We start from the raw sequence: 16,982 nt of genomic DNA, 5'->3' as shown, positions 1-16,982 counted from the left end.
TATGCCCAGATTATTAATGTAATTACATGAAAAATTATCAGAATATAATGAATAAATTAAAAATGTTATCTATACAGTATGTTATCAGTCTAGTTCTAGGACTGGATTTAAAAAGCACACGAAGAATTACAAAAATTTAGGCTCTCACTTATTTTTACATTCACATGGCATTTAAAATACTTCTAGATCCTTTGTTAAAGCATATTATAAATCAGATTTAAACAGTGGAAGGTAGCAATCTCTTTGCTTTCATTTGGAAGAATGCATGAATTCAGTAATGTTTTCAGACATATATTGCTGGATTTGGCAACTTACACGCTATATTCCTCTCCCTCAGAGAATAAATCAAGAGTTTAGAAACTATGGTGGCGAGGAGGTAAATACATGAAACCTTTTGACTCCTTTTGCTTGCCTAGACTTCAAGGTAAGTTTTACCATGTATTAACCTTGAGACAGTGTTCTCCTTTTGACACTTTCTATATTGTTTTGTCTTAAACTATTCCAAGTTTATTAGCATGCCTATTGGTAGTTACCCTGACCGGGCCCTCCTCTCTCTTCCCTGTGTCAGCAGCAGAAGAGGGGAAGGCCATGTGGTATGGTAGTGCAGAGCCTTCCTCTGGCTGAAAGTTAATCACTTTGGGGGATGGGTATTAATTTTCAGTGGAATCAGTTCCCTGAACTGGCTCACTGAGCGGGCACAGCAGCCTCCGTGCTGGCTCACGGGGTTGGACTGGAGCACACAGCCATGCAGGCTGGAGCTGCAGCTGCCTGCACTGGGCTTGGCTTCACTCCCTGCGGAGCTAGGCCACTTGAAGAAAAGCACGGTGCTGGTTTAATTTTAATTCACGAGGAAAGATTTTTCTTTCAAAAGAAAAGACTTCTTAACTTCAGAAAACATGACTATATGAACTCTGCAAATATACATAAATGTATCTGTCTGAGAAGCTATTTAATGCCCCCAGGCTAGACACCATCAAATCTGGTGATCAGATAGTCCTGTGATGGACTTGGATCTTGGATATGATGGAATTCTTCTACAATGCTGGTTTTAATCATTGCATTGGTTATTACTTTTCTCAAATGAGTATCACAAGGGAACTGTCATTTGAAGGAGTGCATAATTAGATTAGGATGTGAAGCAAAAAAAGGAGCCATAAACCTGTCTTTTATTGGAAATTTCCTTCCTGACATTCTTTTCAGTACAGCAAATAATAGATTAAAAAAATTTTAATTTTTTTCCTTTTGTCTCCTAGTTGCGTCACCTGATGAACTCTTATTCTAAAATACAGATGCATGACTTCAGCCAAACTAAGACAGACAAAAATATATTTAATGAAGCAGCATACTGAAGCACCAAGGAGCATAACTTGGGAATTGGGACTTGCAGCAAGAAACAAAGTATTTGGTATTTTTTAATTAATTTTGAACACAGTAAAGCCAGTCTTCTCTTCAAGTTACTCGTGGAAGATCTGTGATACGAAATTGTGCTCATTTACTTAATATGAAAGCTGCTCGGCTGGACGGAAGGCTAGATCCAGCCTGAGCTGTTTATCATTACTGGGACCAATGTTCTTGTTGACATCAAACACGGACCATGAATCACAACAGCTGAATGCTGTGTTTGAAAAGATAGATGATCTCTGGACAACACCGTACCACAGAAAGCCCGGCAAGGTCACTGGCTATCATCTTCCAAGGCCAACTTCTAATCCTCAGTGTAAAAGGTGAAAAAAAATAGAGTGATGCTGTAGAATCATCCTGTTTCTAGTAAAGAATAAAACCCAGCACATTTAGACACCATGACCTGAAACTGAACTTGGTTAAATGAGAGAAAATGTCCATCCCTGTACAATATCTGGAGCTGCAGAATCCAATGAACCCTCTGTGAGTAGCAGGAGGTCTGCATGGTTGCTGTGCCTTGGAGCACACTGGAGAAGGGTCTGGCTTGTAGGGATGGCTGGGTACTACAACGCTGCTGGTTTGAGAGTCCAAAATTATCAAAAACCTAGAGAGAGCCACCACCAGGATTATCTCTATCGTGCAGTAAATAAATAGCAAGAAGTTACCTGGGAGGTATAGATCACTGCTGAGGAGATCTTTACTTCACTCTGATGCAGCTGACTGTTTGCAGCTGAGGACATCTTCCTGTTCCTTGAAGGACCATGTCCTTCACCTCCTCGTCTGTTTTATCCTGAAGAATGTCCAGAATATATTCCCTTCTCTTCTGCTTGGTAGTCTTTTTTCTCTGCCGTTGCTCTAGTACCAAGGAGCTTTTTGTGAGGACGTGGGTTATTCCGATTTACTGGCTTTCCATGTTTCCTTTTCTTGTTCTCACTAACAATTGAGAAATAGAGTGTTAAATTTTCATACGATATAAGGTTCTTCTATGGCAAAGTAGCTGTCTATGAACCAGGGGAACTAGGTGAAAAGGTGGGTCTAAGGCAATAAATACTTTGTTTCATTTAATTGGGGTGGAGGAATGAGGGCTTAGTGTCACCTCCTTTGGGATGCTTGGAGCATGACATGCAATTATGAGAGCCTTGTTTTGTGAACTCAGGAAGCTGGAATTATCAGGGGCTTTCCTTAGAACTGTATAACCCACAAACTTTTTTTTTTCTGAAAGACATTTTTCTTAGCAGGGACTCTGTCAAGCGAAGCTTTCACCAGAAAATATTACCTTGCAGGGAATTTGTCTTGAGAATTGCTCCTCAGGGACCTTTTTCCCTGGGTATATGCACTTATTTATATTGTGTATCATCTTTTATAAATCTTAGAGATACATCCATTCTGGATGATCGTAGCTGCAAGTGGAATTTCCGAAATACTGCAAATACTTTAGCGAGTAACGTAGGATTACTTACTTTCTAAACTCTTACTATATTAAAATGAAACACACTGAAAGTCCTGTCCATTTTATCACATTTTATAGCTGTCTCATTATAAAGGAGAAACATAAAATACAAATTCTGGAAAATTCTATACAAGTAAATGAAGTCCTGCTAGAGTACCTTGTGACCGGTGAATTTTTCTTATATAAACTCAGAAAAAAAAATAGGATTAGTCCTGAATCCTACTTATTTTCATCAGTTAGATAAAGAATTTAGGTACTTAATTTCCAGCTCAGGTTAGCTGACGTGAATGTATGCTAGGCTTTAAATCTGTGTTTTTAAAATTTGATCTTTAAACTCCCAGTAAGATAAAAAATCAAAAGTTATAAAGTTTGAATAAAGTTCATTGCAATATTGCATGTGTTTTGGGATCAAATCATTACTGATGCAAGCAGATATTTCTTGTAATAATACATGTTTACTTATAGATCAACAACAATAATGAATAATGACCTCTTAGTATCATTAAATTCTGAAGCTGCCTTGCACTTCTGGCTAGCAGCTCTCCAAGGATGACTCACAGGTCTTCCTCTCTGTGCCAGACTGACTTCTGCTCAGATCTTCACCTGCATCTCTGTTAACTCCTCTTGCGTGTCCAGCCTAATGGTTGCAGTCCACTGCTTTCCTCTTCATGTCATCTTCTCACCCACCTCTTTCTGACTTGTCTCCAGCTCTGGTACCTCAAAAATGCATGTTTTGAACAGACTGGTCAGCGCTTTGCAAGCATTCCCTCCACCCAGCACATCTTCACAGTATTCGTTCACAATCCTGTCCTTTCATCACCTATGGAGAGCTGTAGGTTTTAAGAGGTTCTTCCAAGAGGCAGCAGGATCCCCGTGGGGGCTGTTGCTGTGCAGTACTGGTCAGCCACTGCTCAGACAATGGATGAAACGGACTCTGGATAGCACAGGCTACCAGGACTGAAACAAACTAAGGCACCATTAAATCTAATGCAGATGCTCTCTGCTGTGACTTGTTTCTTGCTAGTTTGTATGAAAATCACTTCATTAAAATAACTTGTGTTTTCACCTAGCTTCTAGGTCAGCCACCTCGAGTTTTTACAGCACTGTCCTGACAAGATTGTCACAAGGGCCATAATTAGTTGGTATGCTTGGAGTCCATCACAAATTCAATACAGTAACATGTGCTTTTCTCCCAATTTTGCAGGAGGTCTCACCTTTTAGCATTTACTCCATGCATTATTTAAAATAATACCAAAGGAGCCATCATATCTTATTTTCACAAAGGTCCAGGCTCTTTAAATCTGGGAGCTCCTTCTTGTCCAGTGTGGCTTTTCCTCTTCCTCCATGCAGCTAAACCCCTCTTCATCTCACAGGTTGGCTGCCACAAGCTCCTAGCCTTCAGTTTTCACAAAGGTTCTTCATCCTGCTTCCAAAGCCTGTTTTATAGGTCATCTTTCCAGCTTATCATCCTGAGTACTTCTTTCCCGCTTTGTTTCTTTCTGCTGCCTCTCCATCGTCTGCTGCATTAAACACCCCTGCCTTTTCTTTCCTTTTAAAACTCCTAATTACATAAATCCACTTGCTTCTTAAGTTCTGCTGTGGTACCAACCCCTGCCTCTAATTAGTGTCGCCAGCTCCTCTTCAGCTGAATTTTCCTTAGAATGTCTTTATACTTTCTCCCTAACTCCTGGAAGCAGGGCTTTAAACAAGCACAAAGCCTCTCTTTCATCTTGCTCAAAACCTCATCTTTCCTGGGAAATATACTCCATAGTGACCAATTCTCTGTGCCTTGTGCTTCTGACTCATTTTGCAGCGCATGGGTACTCCTGTTCTCCAACTATCACATCTACTGTGACAGTCCTCCACGGTAGATTTTGACTGCAACCCTTTTGCGACAGAGACCATATCTGCATTACCTGTATGCATATCACTTCTGTAAGGCCCCTTACCACTATATAAGGCCACTAAACAGCAACCAGAGCCTATACTGCTACTGCATTGTAAGAAAGACCTGGATTGAGAGATCTGGAGCACTGATTTGGGCTCACTCTATGAAGACCAAATATACTGCAAGCTAGTAGTGAAGGAAAGTACTCAGTTGTGATTTTGTGGCACTTAATTTTGTGCAGTGCTTCGTTACCACAGTGATAGGAACTAAATAAAACTGTAAGAAACAGTTTCAGAAACCTTCCCTCAGTGGAGAATGGCATGTGGGCTGAACTGTTTTTAACTTACTTAGGTGCTGATTTTGGGATAGAGCAGAGTGGAAAGAACAAGTGATGTTTGAATACATGCCTGAAGTCCATCTAGATTTTCATGTTAAGAGGGCAGATCTTCATTATGACAAAGCAGCCTTTCATGTATAACCCTGGCAAATGTTTTGTATTATTTTGAAGGAGAGGTAACTTTTCCATTATGCTCTGTCCTACAGATTCAAGCAGTCTTCTCTAATATGTCTGGTGTAAATGATAGTCATTGCAAATGACTAAACTAGATAAGAAAGGGATAAAAATCCAAAATCGAACCAACAAAAAATTGGAGAGATCTTAGAAATAAAGTAGGGTTAATATTCCAAGCTTGTTTTCATGAGATATCAGCATACGGGTTTATAATCTTACGTGTAGTGCTTAAATATTCACACCCAGAATCGACTTGGTTTGTGTGCCTATGTGTTTTCAAAATCAGGGGTTACTTCAAAGAGAACCCTTGCCCATGAGAAATTCCCCCTGGCTGTGTATGCCAAGTATTGTATTTTCCCAGCCCAAGTCAGTCGGGCTTTGTATGCATAAGAGGCACAGATCTTCAGGTTGTACAAATAGTGCTTCAGTTCTGATGATAGCGAAGGATTTTGCTGCAAAGAAAAGTCGTGATGTTACAGTAAACACTCTTCATTCAATATTTATGATAAAATGACATGATTCACACATGCCTTTTGAGTGCATCTAAATAGATCAGCCTCAGCCCTCCTGCTGTTTCATTTTGCATCATTTTCATCATGAGAGTATTTGTTGAACATTTCAGTGACTTCAAAACACTGGGATCTGATATCACAATGGTTGAGGCCATTACATTTTAAATCCCATTCTCCCTTTTATTAGACTTTTATCAAGACGGCACAAGAAAATGAACTTGTTAAAAGGTTTTTCCACTTACTTCACAGGAACAACATTCAGCATCAATGCTATGTTGCTAGGTAGCCAGGTGATCTTAAACTGGAAAGCATCTCAGCTCATAAATTCCTGCAAGTATAACATACTTGTTATATTTCTGTCCAGCAGAATCTCCAAGATTATACAATTTATACAGCAGCATATATTGTAACAGCTTTAGGTTTATAATCAATACTTATGTTTAATTTGTTAGTTTGAAGTATGTAGGTTTCTGATGCCTTGTCATTCATTATTTTTTTCTCTCCACTCTGTATCCCCAGCATGATTTCCCTCCACCTGTGTGTACTAGGTCTGGCTGGGATGGAGTTAATTCTCTTCATGGCAGCTGGTACGGTGCTGTGTTTTAGATTTGTGACCAAAACAATGCTGATAACACGCTAATGTTTTAGCTATTGCTGAGTGGTGTTTGTACATCATCAAGGCTGCCTCTGCTGCCCAGCCAGTGAATAGATTGGAGGTGCACAAGAGGTTGAGAGGGGACACAACCAGGGAGATGACCCAAACTAACCAAAAAGGTACTCCATGCCATATAACACCATGCTCAGCAATTAAAGGGAAAAGAGGGGATTTTAAGGTGAGTTAACCATCTTTTGTTCAGGAACAGGCTGGGCACCAGTCTACCTGTGAGAGGTAGTGAGTGATTGCCTTTGCATCACTTGTTTATTGTTTTCTTTCTTCTTCCACTTACTCATCCTTTGCCTGTAAAACTATCAACCCACAATTTTTCTTGCTTTTGCTCTTCCTTTTTAATTCCCCTGTCCCACTGGGGGTGGGGGATGGGAGCAAGCAGTTGTGTAGTGCTCAGCTGCCTACTGGGGTTAACTCCCAACACTGTGTCATTGCCAAACCATAAAAAGCCCATACTTCCCTAGAAAGGAAAGTGTACTCGTGTATGCCATGAGGAAGCTAACAGGGACATAAACTACAAGCATCAAAATTAAAGATGCTGTGTTCCACCTGCAGCCATTTCACCTGATGTGATAGTATAAAGTAAGAGCTAAACAGAAAACAAGAGACCCCTCACGTTAGTACATGAAATAAAGTGACCACGAGAGGGTACTGGAGAAGTAAAACCACAGGTTGTTCAGTGGGTCACCTCTAACCAGCAGCCGGCCATAAGGTACCAGGAAAACCATGCTCTTCCCATCACGCCTTTGGAATGACATGTGTGTGAGCCCTAACTCATCCCTTCCTACCCCAAGGAGCAGGGTCTGGCAACTGCAGCCAGGCTGGAGAGGCAACATCTGAGCCTGTTTGCCCTCCATTTATCAGCAGGGACACATGGAATATCAACAGGGGAAATTTCCACAGGTTAATAAAAACTGGGATTTAATAACAATCACCAATAAGGCAATACACTGTACGTCAGCTCTGAGAGCTTTTTGGACGAACAAGTTATGATGTGGACATAGATTACACAGGTACTATTCTCCCGTTATTGCCGAAGTTTAATTTTTGTCACTAATGCATTTTGCTAGTAGAGCTTAAAGGTCATGTCCCTAAGGATACAGCACCATTTGTGTTAGCAGAGCCTGGCTTTCTCTTTGGATAACAGTCATCTTGGATTGAGTATTACTAGAGGACAAGTGAAAGTGAGATTGCGGGAAGAGGGGGGGTGTTTTGTGGCTTTACATCCATCTTCATCACCGGAGGGTCACAAAAGGATTGCTGTGTTAACAAGCAACACAGCTTCTAGCACTTGGGTCCCAGACGCTGCAGCAGAGAGATCTTTTCAAGGTGAGCAGGCTGGCTTAATGAAGAATATCTCCAGCCAGGGAGATTTATGAAGATCTACTTTATACCAGCAGTAGAAGGCCTGGCAAGACTATGCTCTCTCCGGAGGAGTTACGCTCACTATTTTGTCCCCCTAGAGAGCCTTCCTGCTCTCCCTGGGCAAGCCACTTGAGGCAAGGGCTTACTCTGCCCATGTAACACTCCAAAGCAATGGCATTAACTACCTCTTCCACAAACACACACTGCTTGTTTATGTGCTCCTAAGGTTTCTGAAATTCAAACACTTGGCCCAGGAATGTAACTTAAGTACACTGCCTTTCAAGAGTCCCTAAGGAGAAATCTTGGAGGGGGACAAACACTAGGATTTAGAGAGAGCTCAGACCGCATAAAATCACTCTGTAAAATCAACGCCAAATGCCTGAGATCTGGAAAGTGCACAGTTCTGCATTACACCCTGAGCCACCATCTGCACCATGCATTGAGGATTTATTTTTTGTCGTCTCATCTTACCCTGCAAGTAATGAATAGGGCAACCGTGGCTGCTCCATCTGCAGCGAGGAGACTGCTGGCACACCCCGTGCTCCAGGCCCATGACTGCACTTATAGCCTCAAACAATATGTTATTTTACACAATAATGAACAAACTGCCAGCCCTGCTGTCTCCCCTTCTTCAGAAACAACACACCCAACCTATACCTCAGTGCAAAACATTTGAATGATGAGGCTTGCTGGCTAGCATGATGCATGGAGGCAAACATTTCCTGTTGTCCAACTTGCAAGCGATATCTTGGCAAATATTTTTCCTGCACTTGATAATCCTTACATTTGCAGAATGATTCAGCATGATTCAGTGGCAGCAGCCGAGGTCAGGATTTGTAGTGAATTCTTACCAAAGCCAGGCAAAGAGATGCTGGGGTCATAAACTAACTGCAAGCAGGTTTTTATTTAGGGTGTATCTTTGGGGAGTTGATATGAGAAAGGATGCTGTAAATAAAATGCCTGGCTTTTTATAATCCAGATGCCTCGTTAAATGCAAACATGCTTTAACTTGGTAGAGGCTTCTGGAAGAAGGCAGCAAAGAGCAATACTATTTAGCATTTTTTTCATGTTAATTTTCTCATGCCACAAATTGCAAGACTTAAACATAAAAACAGAGCTGAAAGCCTGCCCCTGCAAGGAAGCAAAATGTCATCATTAGAATAGCTGCTATCTCTGTGGTTTGCTAATTGCGCGTTTCTGCTTTACTGGTTTCCTGAGATAGGTGATGGAAATACAGAGAAGAAAAATAAGAACCACCAGTTTATGAGCTTGCTTGATCAAAGCTACAAAAGTAATTCCACATTCCTGAATTCAGTGAATTTTCAACACTAGTGCCCTTGGAAACAGAAGAGGTTTAGGTGGGGGAGAGAAAAAAGGACTTTAAAAGAAATATTTCTGTCAACTAAAGACTGCCAAGGGAAGAATAACACAAATTGCAAATGCAGTTTGAGGATCTGTGCACAGCTTCAAGCTCATCCTTCCTCTGTCAGTGAAAGTCTGTGTAACATCTCTGTGGACTGAGGTTGTACGATTTTCAGAAAGCAAGGCCTAGGTTTCTCTCACTGGCACCACACTGATGTCTAATTTAGGCAAAATTTTCATTGATTTAAAAGACCCTGACATACTCTTGTAGATCACTTCCAAGCAGCTGCAAAGCCAGATGCTTGGTAGAAATTCCAGGTTGCCTGTGCTTCTGTTAAAGAAAGCTGAACCCACTGCAGTAGCCTGGCAGAGGCTTGTCCTCCACAAGTGGTAAAGTCAATAGTTTACCTAGCAATAGGGGGAAAATTGGGAATGTAGGTGCTAGTATCGAGGCTAATTCACTAGGTAAGACAGCATCTACCAGTTCAGCATAGTTAATTACAGGTTCCTCAGGAGCTCTCAGAAATGATATCCCCAATTGCTGAAAGCAAGCTGCAGACTGAATTACAGCAGTGTTGGTACAAGTCTCAGCTGGGCAGCAGGGCTGCCTGGCGTGAATGGCATGCACGCAAAGTGCAAAGGGCTCAAATGCTAAACTCTGTTTCAGTTCCTGGACCAGAATATTTATGATTATGGCATTTTCCTCTCCATGCAGAGCAGGAATATTCGCCAATATTAACATCAAACAAAGATGAAACTGTCAACTATTATTAAGGACTTAAATGTCCTTTTTTGCACTGTCTGAATAAAATACCCTTAAGTGCTTGTGTCCTTGCTCCCTTTCTCCTTCTAGCCCCCTTGTCTGTTTCTTTCCAGTTTTTATTTCTCCTCTTTTTCCTTGCATTGCTCTCTGCAACGTTTCAGTTTCCACCCTTTCTCAATTTTCTTCCATAACATGACATAGCCAACGTTAAAAGTGCCATTTTAGCTCCTGTTTCAAAGATGTTAACAGGGTCAACAGGATTCACACTTCTGCAAGCCATTTTATCAATCTGTCTGTAGATTCAGGGGTTGTGCATAAGACATTTTACCAGCGTTACTGTACTGCTGTGGAACAGGACAATTCCCCATTATCTTGTAAGCCACAAGAGGCACATGCATAAGCACATATAGTAGATGATAGTAGATGATAGATTTCCACCTTGAGATGCTGCATACTTGCGACCCTTGCCGCATTGTAATACAAAGGTCCGATCCCAGAGCTGAGAGTTGCAGATGGCTTGAACCCAACTCACCTCAATGCTTGTCTAGACAAATGTGCTCCTAAAATTGAGTTAACAACTCTTAGCGTGGACACCGTCTAATCCCAGTAACTCGTGTTAGCTAGCTTCATTAAACCCCAAGTTCCTTTTAACCAGATAACACGCATTAAAACACAATTTGAACCACGCAAACCTGGGTTTTAAAATGTGTTACCTAACATGTATTGTTCTGGAAAAGTACCTACTTTATATTTTAGACTCGACACAGCCATCCATCTTGATGGGTTAAACTGATTTATTTTTCAATAATGTTGGCACAATTGAGTTAACGAGATCAAAAGCTCCCAACACTCATTAAGTTGCAGGCTAACGCACCGGATGGTCTGGCTGTGCTTTGAGTCGCAAGCGGAGAGGAGCCCCGGTTTCGAGGGGAGCCCCGGTTTCCACGGGAAGGGCCGGTTGCGCACCGACGGCTGCTGCCCTCCTCCTCCTCCTCCTCCTCCTCCTCCCACCGGCCTCGCCACAGCGACCGGGGTAGCACCCCACGCAACGCCCACCCAGAACCGTGACCGAAGGGCGCCTTCTGCCACCGCCAGACCTCCACGACTCGCACCGGCCTTTAAAAGCCGCCCGGCCACGGCGGGGCGGAGGGCTCCCGGGGGCAGGAGCCGGCCTCCGCCCTGCCCCGCGCCGGCGGTCCCTGCCGGCCCGGGGGGTAACCGAGGGCATCCCAGGGGACCACGACACAACAGCCTGGGGCACCGAAACCCCCAGGTTGGACCCGCTGCACCGTTCCCCCGCGAAAGGCCACCGCAGACGCCTGCCGCGCTGCCCCCGCCCTCAGCGCTCGGGCGGGCACTGCCACACCGCCCCACCCGCCCGGGACGCGCCCGGGGACAGCCCGCGGCCCTCGGCCCGGCCCCGGCCGCCTTCCCCCCGGCCGCCCCCGCCGCTTCCTCTCCCGCCCGTCTCGCCGCCCGGGGCGGGGCGGGGCGGGGGCGCCGCCGGTGCTGGGTGGGGGCCCGGCTCCGAGCCTGCCAGCGCGGGCAGGGCCGGCCGCCCCCCCCGGCCGCGGCGCGGGGCTCCCTAGCCCGCCCAGGCTCCTCCTCCTCCTTTCTCTCAGCGCACCCTCCCACCCCACCCCACCCCGCCTCCCTCCCTCCCTCCGCCGATGCCCGCAGCCTCTCGCCGGACTTTGCTTTCACTCCTCCATCTCCCCTCGGCGCTGCTCTCCCCCCCCTGCCCTCCCCTCCAGAGCGTCTGGCTCTGCCGGGGCGGCCCGGGGGAGGCGGGGCGGGACGGGGCTATGAGCCGGGCGGTGGCGGCGGGGAGCTGAGCAGCAGCAACAGCCGCGGCGGCGCAGGGCTCCTTTCCCGGGCGGGACCGGGGCTGTCCCGCTGCGCCCGGCGGCTGCCCGGGGCGAGGGGGGAGCCCCGGAGCCGGGGGAGCGGGGGGTGGCGGCTGGCGAACGGGGGGGTGGGTCGCCCCCCCGCGTGTGACATGATCGACTCGCAGTCCGCCGAGAAGATCAGCAAGATGAAAAAGTTGCGGAGAACTTTATCGGAGAGCTTCGGCCGAATAGGTGAGTCCTGCCCCCCGTCCGGAGCCCGGCGGCGGGGGATGAGGGCTGCGAAGCTGGAAACAGCCGCGCCGGCCGCGTCCCCGAAAAACGTAGCTTGGGAAGAAAGCTCGGGAAAATAAGAGCCCGGCAGAGCTCTGTGGGTCTGAGATGGAGTTAGCCCGAAATAGGCTAGAAAAAACAAACTATAAATGAGAGTTGGCTAGAGTGCCTCTGTTGCCGAAGAGAAACCTTGGCAAAAAGCAGATGGTTATTTTCGTTTTGTTGCAGGTCTGGTAATTTATTTTCTGTTCGGGCTGCACGTTGTTTTAAGTTGAGGCGTGAGATGCTGAAGCAGATAACGGTGGCCCGGTGAATTAGGAGGCCAGACAAAAGAAGTCTGTCTGTCATCTGCTGCGAAGTCTTGTGCTTCTTTCACTGACATAAAGCAGGAGGTAGCATTATCTGAACGCTGCTGCCGAGCGTGTTACCTCCCGGTATCACTGTGTCGCGTTTGGTTTTGACACCGTTTGTTGTTGTTTGTTTGTTTTTTTTTTTCAGTCGAATTTTTACCGAGAACAATGCCAAAGAGTTCTGGTCTGCTTGGACTGGTGTTTCCCTTGGTCTTTGGCACGCTGCCTTGCTTAATTCATAGTTTAGAGCATTAATTCCCACTGACAGCACCAACACGCAGCTGAGCAGGGAGAGAAGGTACCTTGGAGAAGGTGTGAGCTATCCCCGAGCTGCCCAGGCAGAGCACCTGAGGTAGTGACAGAAGGCTGGGCAGTGGCTGGGATGGGCGAGTGGACACAGCAGCCCGATCCTTGCAGACCCTCTGTAAGGGCCCTTCCACAGCCCTCACCCAGGGGTCATCCCACTGGGACATTTTTCCTTTCAGTTGGCCTGGCTGGCAGACGTGGGTCAACTTTCAGAGCTGCTTTGTCCCAGTGAGAGGACGTGAAGTGCCTGCACTGCAGCCGTGAGCTGTGGCATTTGGTTCTCCCTCTGTAGCCCTACCGAGGAGGTGTGCTAAAGTATGTGGGTATTACAATTTTTCATGTGTTGTGTATGCATTCAGTGGATTACCCTTAGCTGTTAAGGACTGCAAACTTAAAGTGTAGGATAGCATTTGAAATCAGGTATCTTTTATTTTGCTACTGCAAGATGAAAAAGACTGAGAAAAGCTCATTTGTGTTTGTAAACTAGGGCGTTTCAAGGGTCAATGCCAAATTTCAATTGTGAAGAGAATGTCAAGTCACGGTTATAAATCTCTCTGTCCCCATATGAAAATAGCTTTCACCTGTCATCAGTCTTAAACTTGTAAAATGCATTTAACTTTCTTTGATTAGAAAAAAAAAAAACCACAACAGTCAGGTGTTTGGTCTGTCACGTGCCTGTGTGAGTATGTATAGACACAGAGAGACACTCTTATACAGAACCGTGGAAAGGTTTTACTAATGGTGGAAGTCATTAACAAAGAAAATATTTTGAATGAGGATGCTGCTTTGTTGTAACGGTGACAGTCCTGTTAATGCCTTTTAGGGAGCAAGGCCCCTCTGGCTGGTAATTTCTACATGTTTTAGTTGGCTCTGTTGGGTGATCATCTCTTTTTATAATTTCTCACAAATTAAACAGCTGTTTAGTTTCCTTGGGAGCCTTGGCCCGATTTTAGATACGTGGATTGTTACGTCTTCCAGCTCCTCCAGTTCTTTGTGCGTGTGTGCAGAAGTGTAGGAGTGTGGTTGGGTGCCTGGTTGGTTTGTTTGTTTGTGGTGGTTTTGTGATTAAAACTCAGCTGCGCCCAGCAAGACCGTTCGATCTTCAAATGCTCTAATATTTTAACCATCGTTCTGGTAACTGCACTTCAAAAAAAAAAAAAAAAGGTAACATATCAGTATGAGGTTTGAACATGGTCCACTCCCTGACACCAGAGCCACAGATAAACCCAAGCAAAGCAAGAAATTCTTAATTTGCATACCAGGAAATCCTCAGTTAAAACACGTGCTGTACTTACATTGAAACGAAGGAGAGAAACCCAAAACCTCATTAGAAAAAGTCTTTCTGGGTATTTGTCACTCTGGTTTTACAGCTTTTTAGAAGAGCTGGTTCCTTAGTGAGATTAGCAATTACTAATTTAATATATATCTGATCTGGAATTTTGTCAGTCATCTGTTCAGTTGTGATTTATTATAAATAATGATAATGATATTTTAACTTTTCCCATTCAGCTGCAATTTATGTGTTTTACAGGTTTAACTACACAATGTAGCATCGTGAGCATAATCATATAAATGACACAAGAGGAACACAGTGTTTATGCCAAATAATTAGTGAGTCAAACCTTGATGTGCCGCAGTAGGGAACATCTGATGGTCATTCTTGAAATGGTCAGGCACTGCTAGGCCTCCCCTCTCTGTTGCCAGTGTCCCAGCTGCCAAATACAATTCTTCCAGTACTACAAGACGCTTTCATTTTGATACCGGAGTTTATATTGGCATGTTGGGTAAGAGTGGTGGAAATGTATCCTAATTGTTGTTGGCTGTGTTGGTTTTTTTTTTTTTGCTAGGGCTTGCAGGATAATACTCAATAAACTACCTTGAAGACTACCTTTTCCCTACAAGGTAATCCTTTCTATTTGAGAGGCTATATCAGCAATGAGTTTATAAGGTGATTTTATTTTTTTTTTTTTACAGTGTGTCACTGTATGTTAAGTAATGTTTGAAGCTATTTGCCCAGCATCTTTAGATAAAACCAGTTTAGTTATCCCTGGGGCACAGCAAAAAGGGCCAAAGAGTACCATCGGCAGCCTCAGGTAGGCTTGGCTCATTTTCTTAACTGTGAACTGATGCTTTCCAGCCACTGGCTTTCCAATGACTGGCAGAGAGTGATGAAGATCTGGCTTATCCTGCAAAACTGTGATCTCTCCTGTAACTGTTAAGAGTACCTAGTACTGAGAATGTTTATTTTGCTGAGCTGAAAAATGTGATGTGGGAAATTGTCCATCTCTGAGCCTTCATCCTGAGCATTTGTTTTGTGCTATGTGCAAGTCCTGTAAAGGTTGATCCGGCACTGTGGTGTGCTGGAGGAAATGTATATGGCCTATGGTGCTAAACTGAGGTTTATATTCTAAAACTGACAGGATGGCTCTTTACTGAAGAAATTACATGCACACAGTTCTAGAAAAATGAACTATCTTTGTAGCTGAGGCATCCTTTCTCCTGGCAGAAGTTTTCTAGTGTTTCAGGGAGTGTCCCTCTTAAAATTTAGCTAATCATAAAGAACTTACTAAGATCTGAAGAATTTGCGGAATTCTTTTTATTGATAGATTTCTGGCAGCCTATCCATTTTTATGCAAACATCCAAATTAGGTTAAAAATTCTGATTTCCTTGCTTACGTGTTGTGTTGTCCATATAAATGAACACATCATACTGTATGCTAACCAACTTTTAAAGATTCAGTTGACTCACTGTTTATTTTAGCATTTAAACCTTTATTAGGTTTGGGTCTTAATTTTACACTTTGATAATTATGTAATTAAAATTAATAATGTGTAATTTTATAAAATTATCATGATCTTTTAGATGTGTGAAGAGTTCTTGGCTATGTATTTGTCAAACTTCATATAGTACCAAAATCATATTTGAGATCTCTTCAGCTCACGCCATTTAACTTTTCTTATGCAATCTCTTTAGTCAAAAACTAACACCAGGGTAGAAAGGAAGAAAGGAAGGAAGAAAAGAAAGAGAGAAAAGTTGCTGAGATTTCTCACAGTGCACTGAAAGCAGTCTGTGGCCCTTCTGAGCATCCCTGGGCTTTGTTACTAGCTCCTCACTAATACAAAGGTTATCTTCACTAATCTCCTCTAATGTACACTCACATAGCTCACATACCTGAGGTAATGAGAAGTTCATTTGTAAACAGCTTCTTTTTTTTTTTAGTTCAGCAAAGCTTTTTTTAACGGTTTAAAAAGAATTGCATTGTTGAGGAAAAAAAAAATTTCTAATATAATTAGTTGTATAAAATATGCTGGTTTGATGAGTTATTTTGAAGATGCTGTGTAGTTAATTGGTTGAGAGGGAAATTATTATTAAACAGAATCTGATTAAATGAGTGGCCAGAACTCTCATATTCTTATTTTTGGCGATTCTTAAAAAACTTATTTTAGTCAAAGGTAGAAGTTAAAGACAAGTCAAAAATATGCAGTGGATCACAGATTCCCATTTCTTGTTCTGTTACATTGTAAATTTTGTTTGGTTATCTGTTGTTTGGTTATTCCTGGAATGTTTTGGTCATGTGAAAATCTTATGTTTTGGTAAGGGAGAAAAGCTTGTCAGCATGACCTAGGTGTGTCATATACTAATTTATAGCTTGTATGTCGTTGTGACCTGAAAGATAAAAGATTAAAAGTGTGTTCTTAAAAAATGTTCCACATGTTGCTTTTTTTTCTGTCTTTTTTTCTTTTCTTTTTTTTTTTTTTTTTAAATTTTAATATCCTGACTCATAGTTCTGGGTACTTGGGATTGGCAGTCTGAAAACGTTTTGTCTGGCCTTTAAAACCATAAAAATGCATTTCATGATAAAAATGTACAGTGTGTGCCTCAAATCTCCTCAGCAAAATCCCAGGTTTTGTTTTTTTGTTTTGTTACTGAGCATGAAATCTGGATGAGTAATTGTAGAACAGTAATCCTCAAAGATTTGAGGGAAGACATGTTTCATGTCTCAAAGAAATGGGAGTTTGAAAGCAAAGGAAGGCGGGACCATCCCTGCTTTTCTGTACAAGGAGAACTGGGATTTGTGCCTTGCTGCCCATGGCAGAGGTTGTGGAGCTGCAGAACTTTTGGCGTAGGTGTCCTGCCTCTGTTATGCCTCTGATACAGCTTCTGCAGTTTGGGGTTTTGGGGTTTTTTTAAGGCTGATAACGCTGTTGCTTCTGAAGACAGGGTTTGGAAGAGGTGGTGGTTTAGAAACTACTACCAGTGATTTGAAGGCAGAAGGAGCATCTAAA

General features: G+C 43.4%; 1 protein-coding gene and 1 long non-coding RNA gene across 3 annotated transcripts in view; both read left to right on the top strand.

Moving 5' to 3' along the window:
• The first annotated feature begins 230 nt into the window (after positions 1 to 230).
• LOC141953626 (uncharacterized) lies at positions 231 to 3,248 on the top strand. The gene is made up of 2 exons (XR_012631934.1): positions 231 to 424; positions 1,254 to 3,248. It is a non-coding gene; the product is annotated as an uncharacterized LOC141953626 (long non-coding RNA).
• An 8,329-nt stretch (positions 3,249 to 11,577) lies between these two features.
• CDK14 (cyclin dependent kinase 14) overlaps positions 11,578 to 16,982 on the top strand; it is a 321,807-nt gene continuing 316,402 nt past the window's right edge. The window contains exon 1 of one of the 2 annotated variants that reach the window (XM_074864790.1): positions 11,578 to 12,000. In XM_074864790.1, coding sequence (XP_074720891.1) covers positions 11,919 to 12,000 — 82 coding nt within the window. In that variant the 5' untranslated portion in view covers positions 11,578 to 11,918. The remainder of the gene's footprint in view (positions 12,001 to 16,982) is intronic. The other variant, XM_074864767.1, reaches the window with a different exon arrangement.

The sequence above is a fragment of the Strix uralensis genome, chromosome 1 (genome assembly GCF_047716275.1).
Source record: "Strix uralensis isolate ZFMK-TIS-50842 chromosome 1, bStrUra1, whole genome shotgun sequence".
Classification (NCBI taxonomy): domain Eukaryota; kingdom Metazoa; phylum Chordata; class Aves; order Strigiformes; family Strigidae; genus Strix; species Strix uralensis.
The sequence above is the reverse complement of the archived record's forward strand: the minus strand, read 5'-3'. Positions and strand labels throughout refer to the sequence as shown.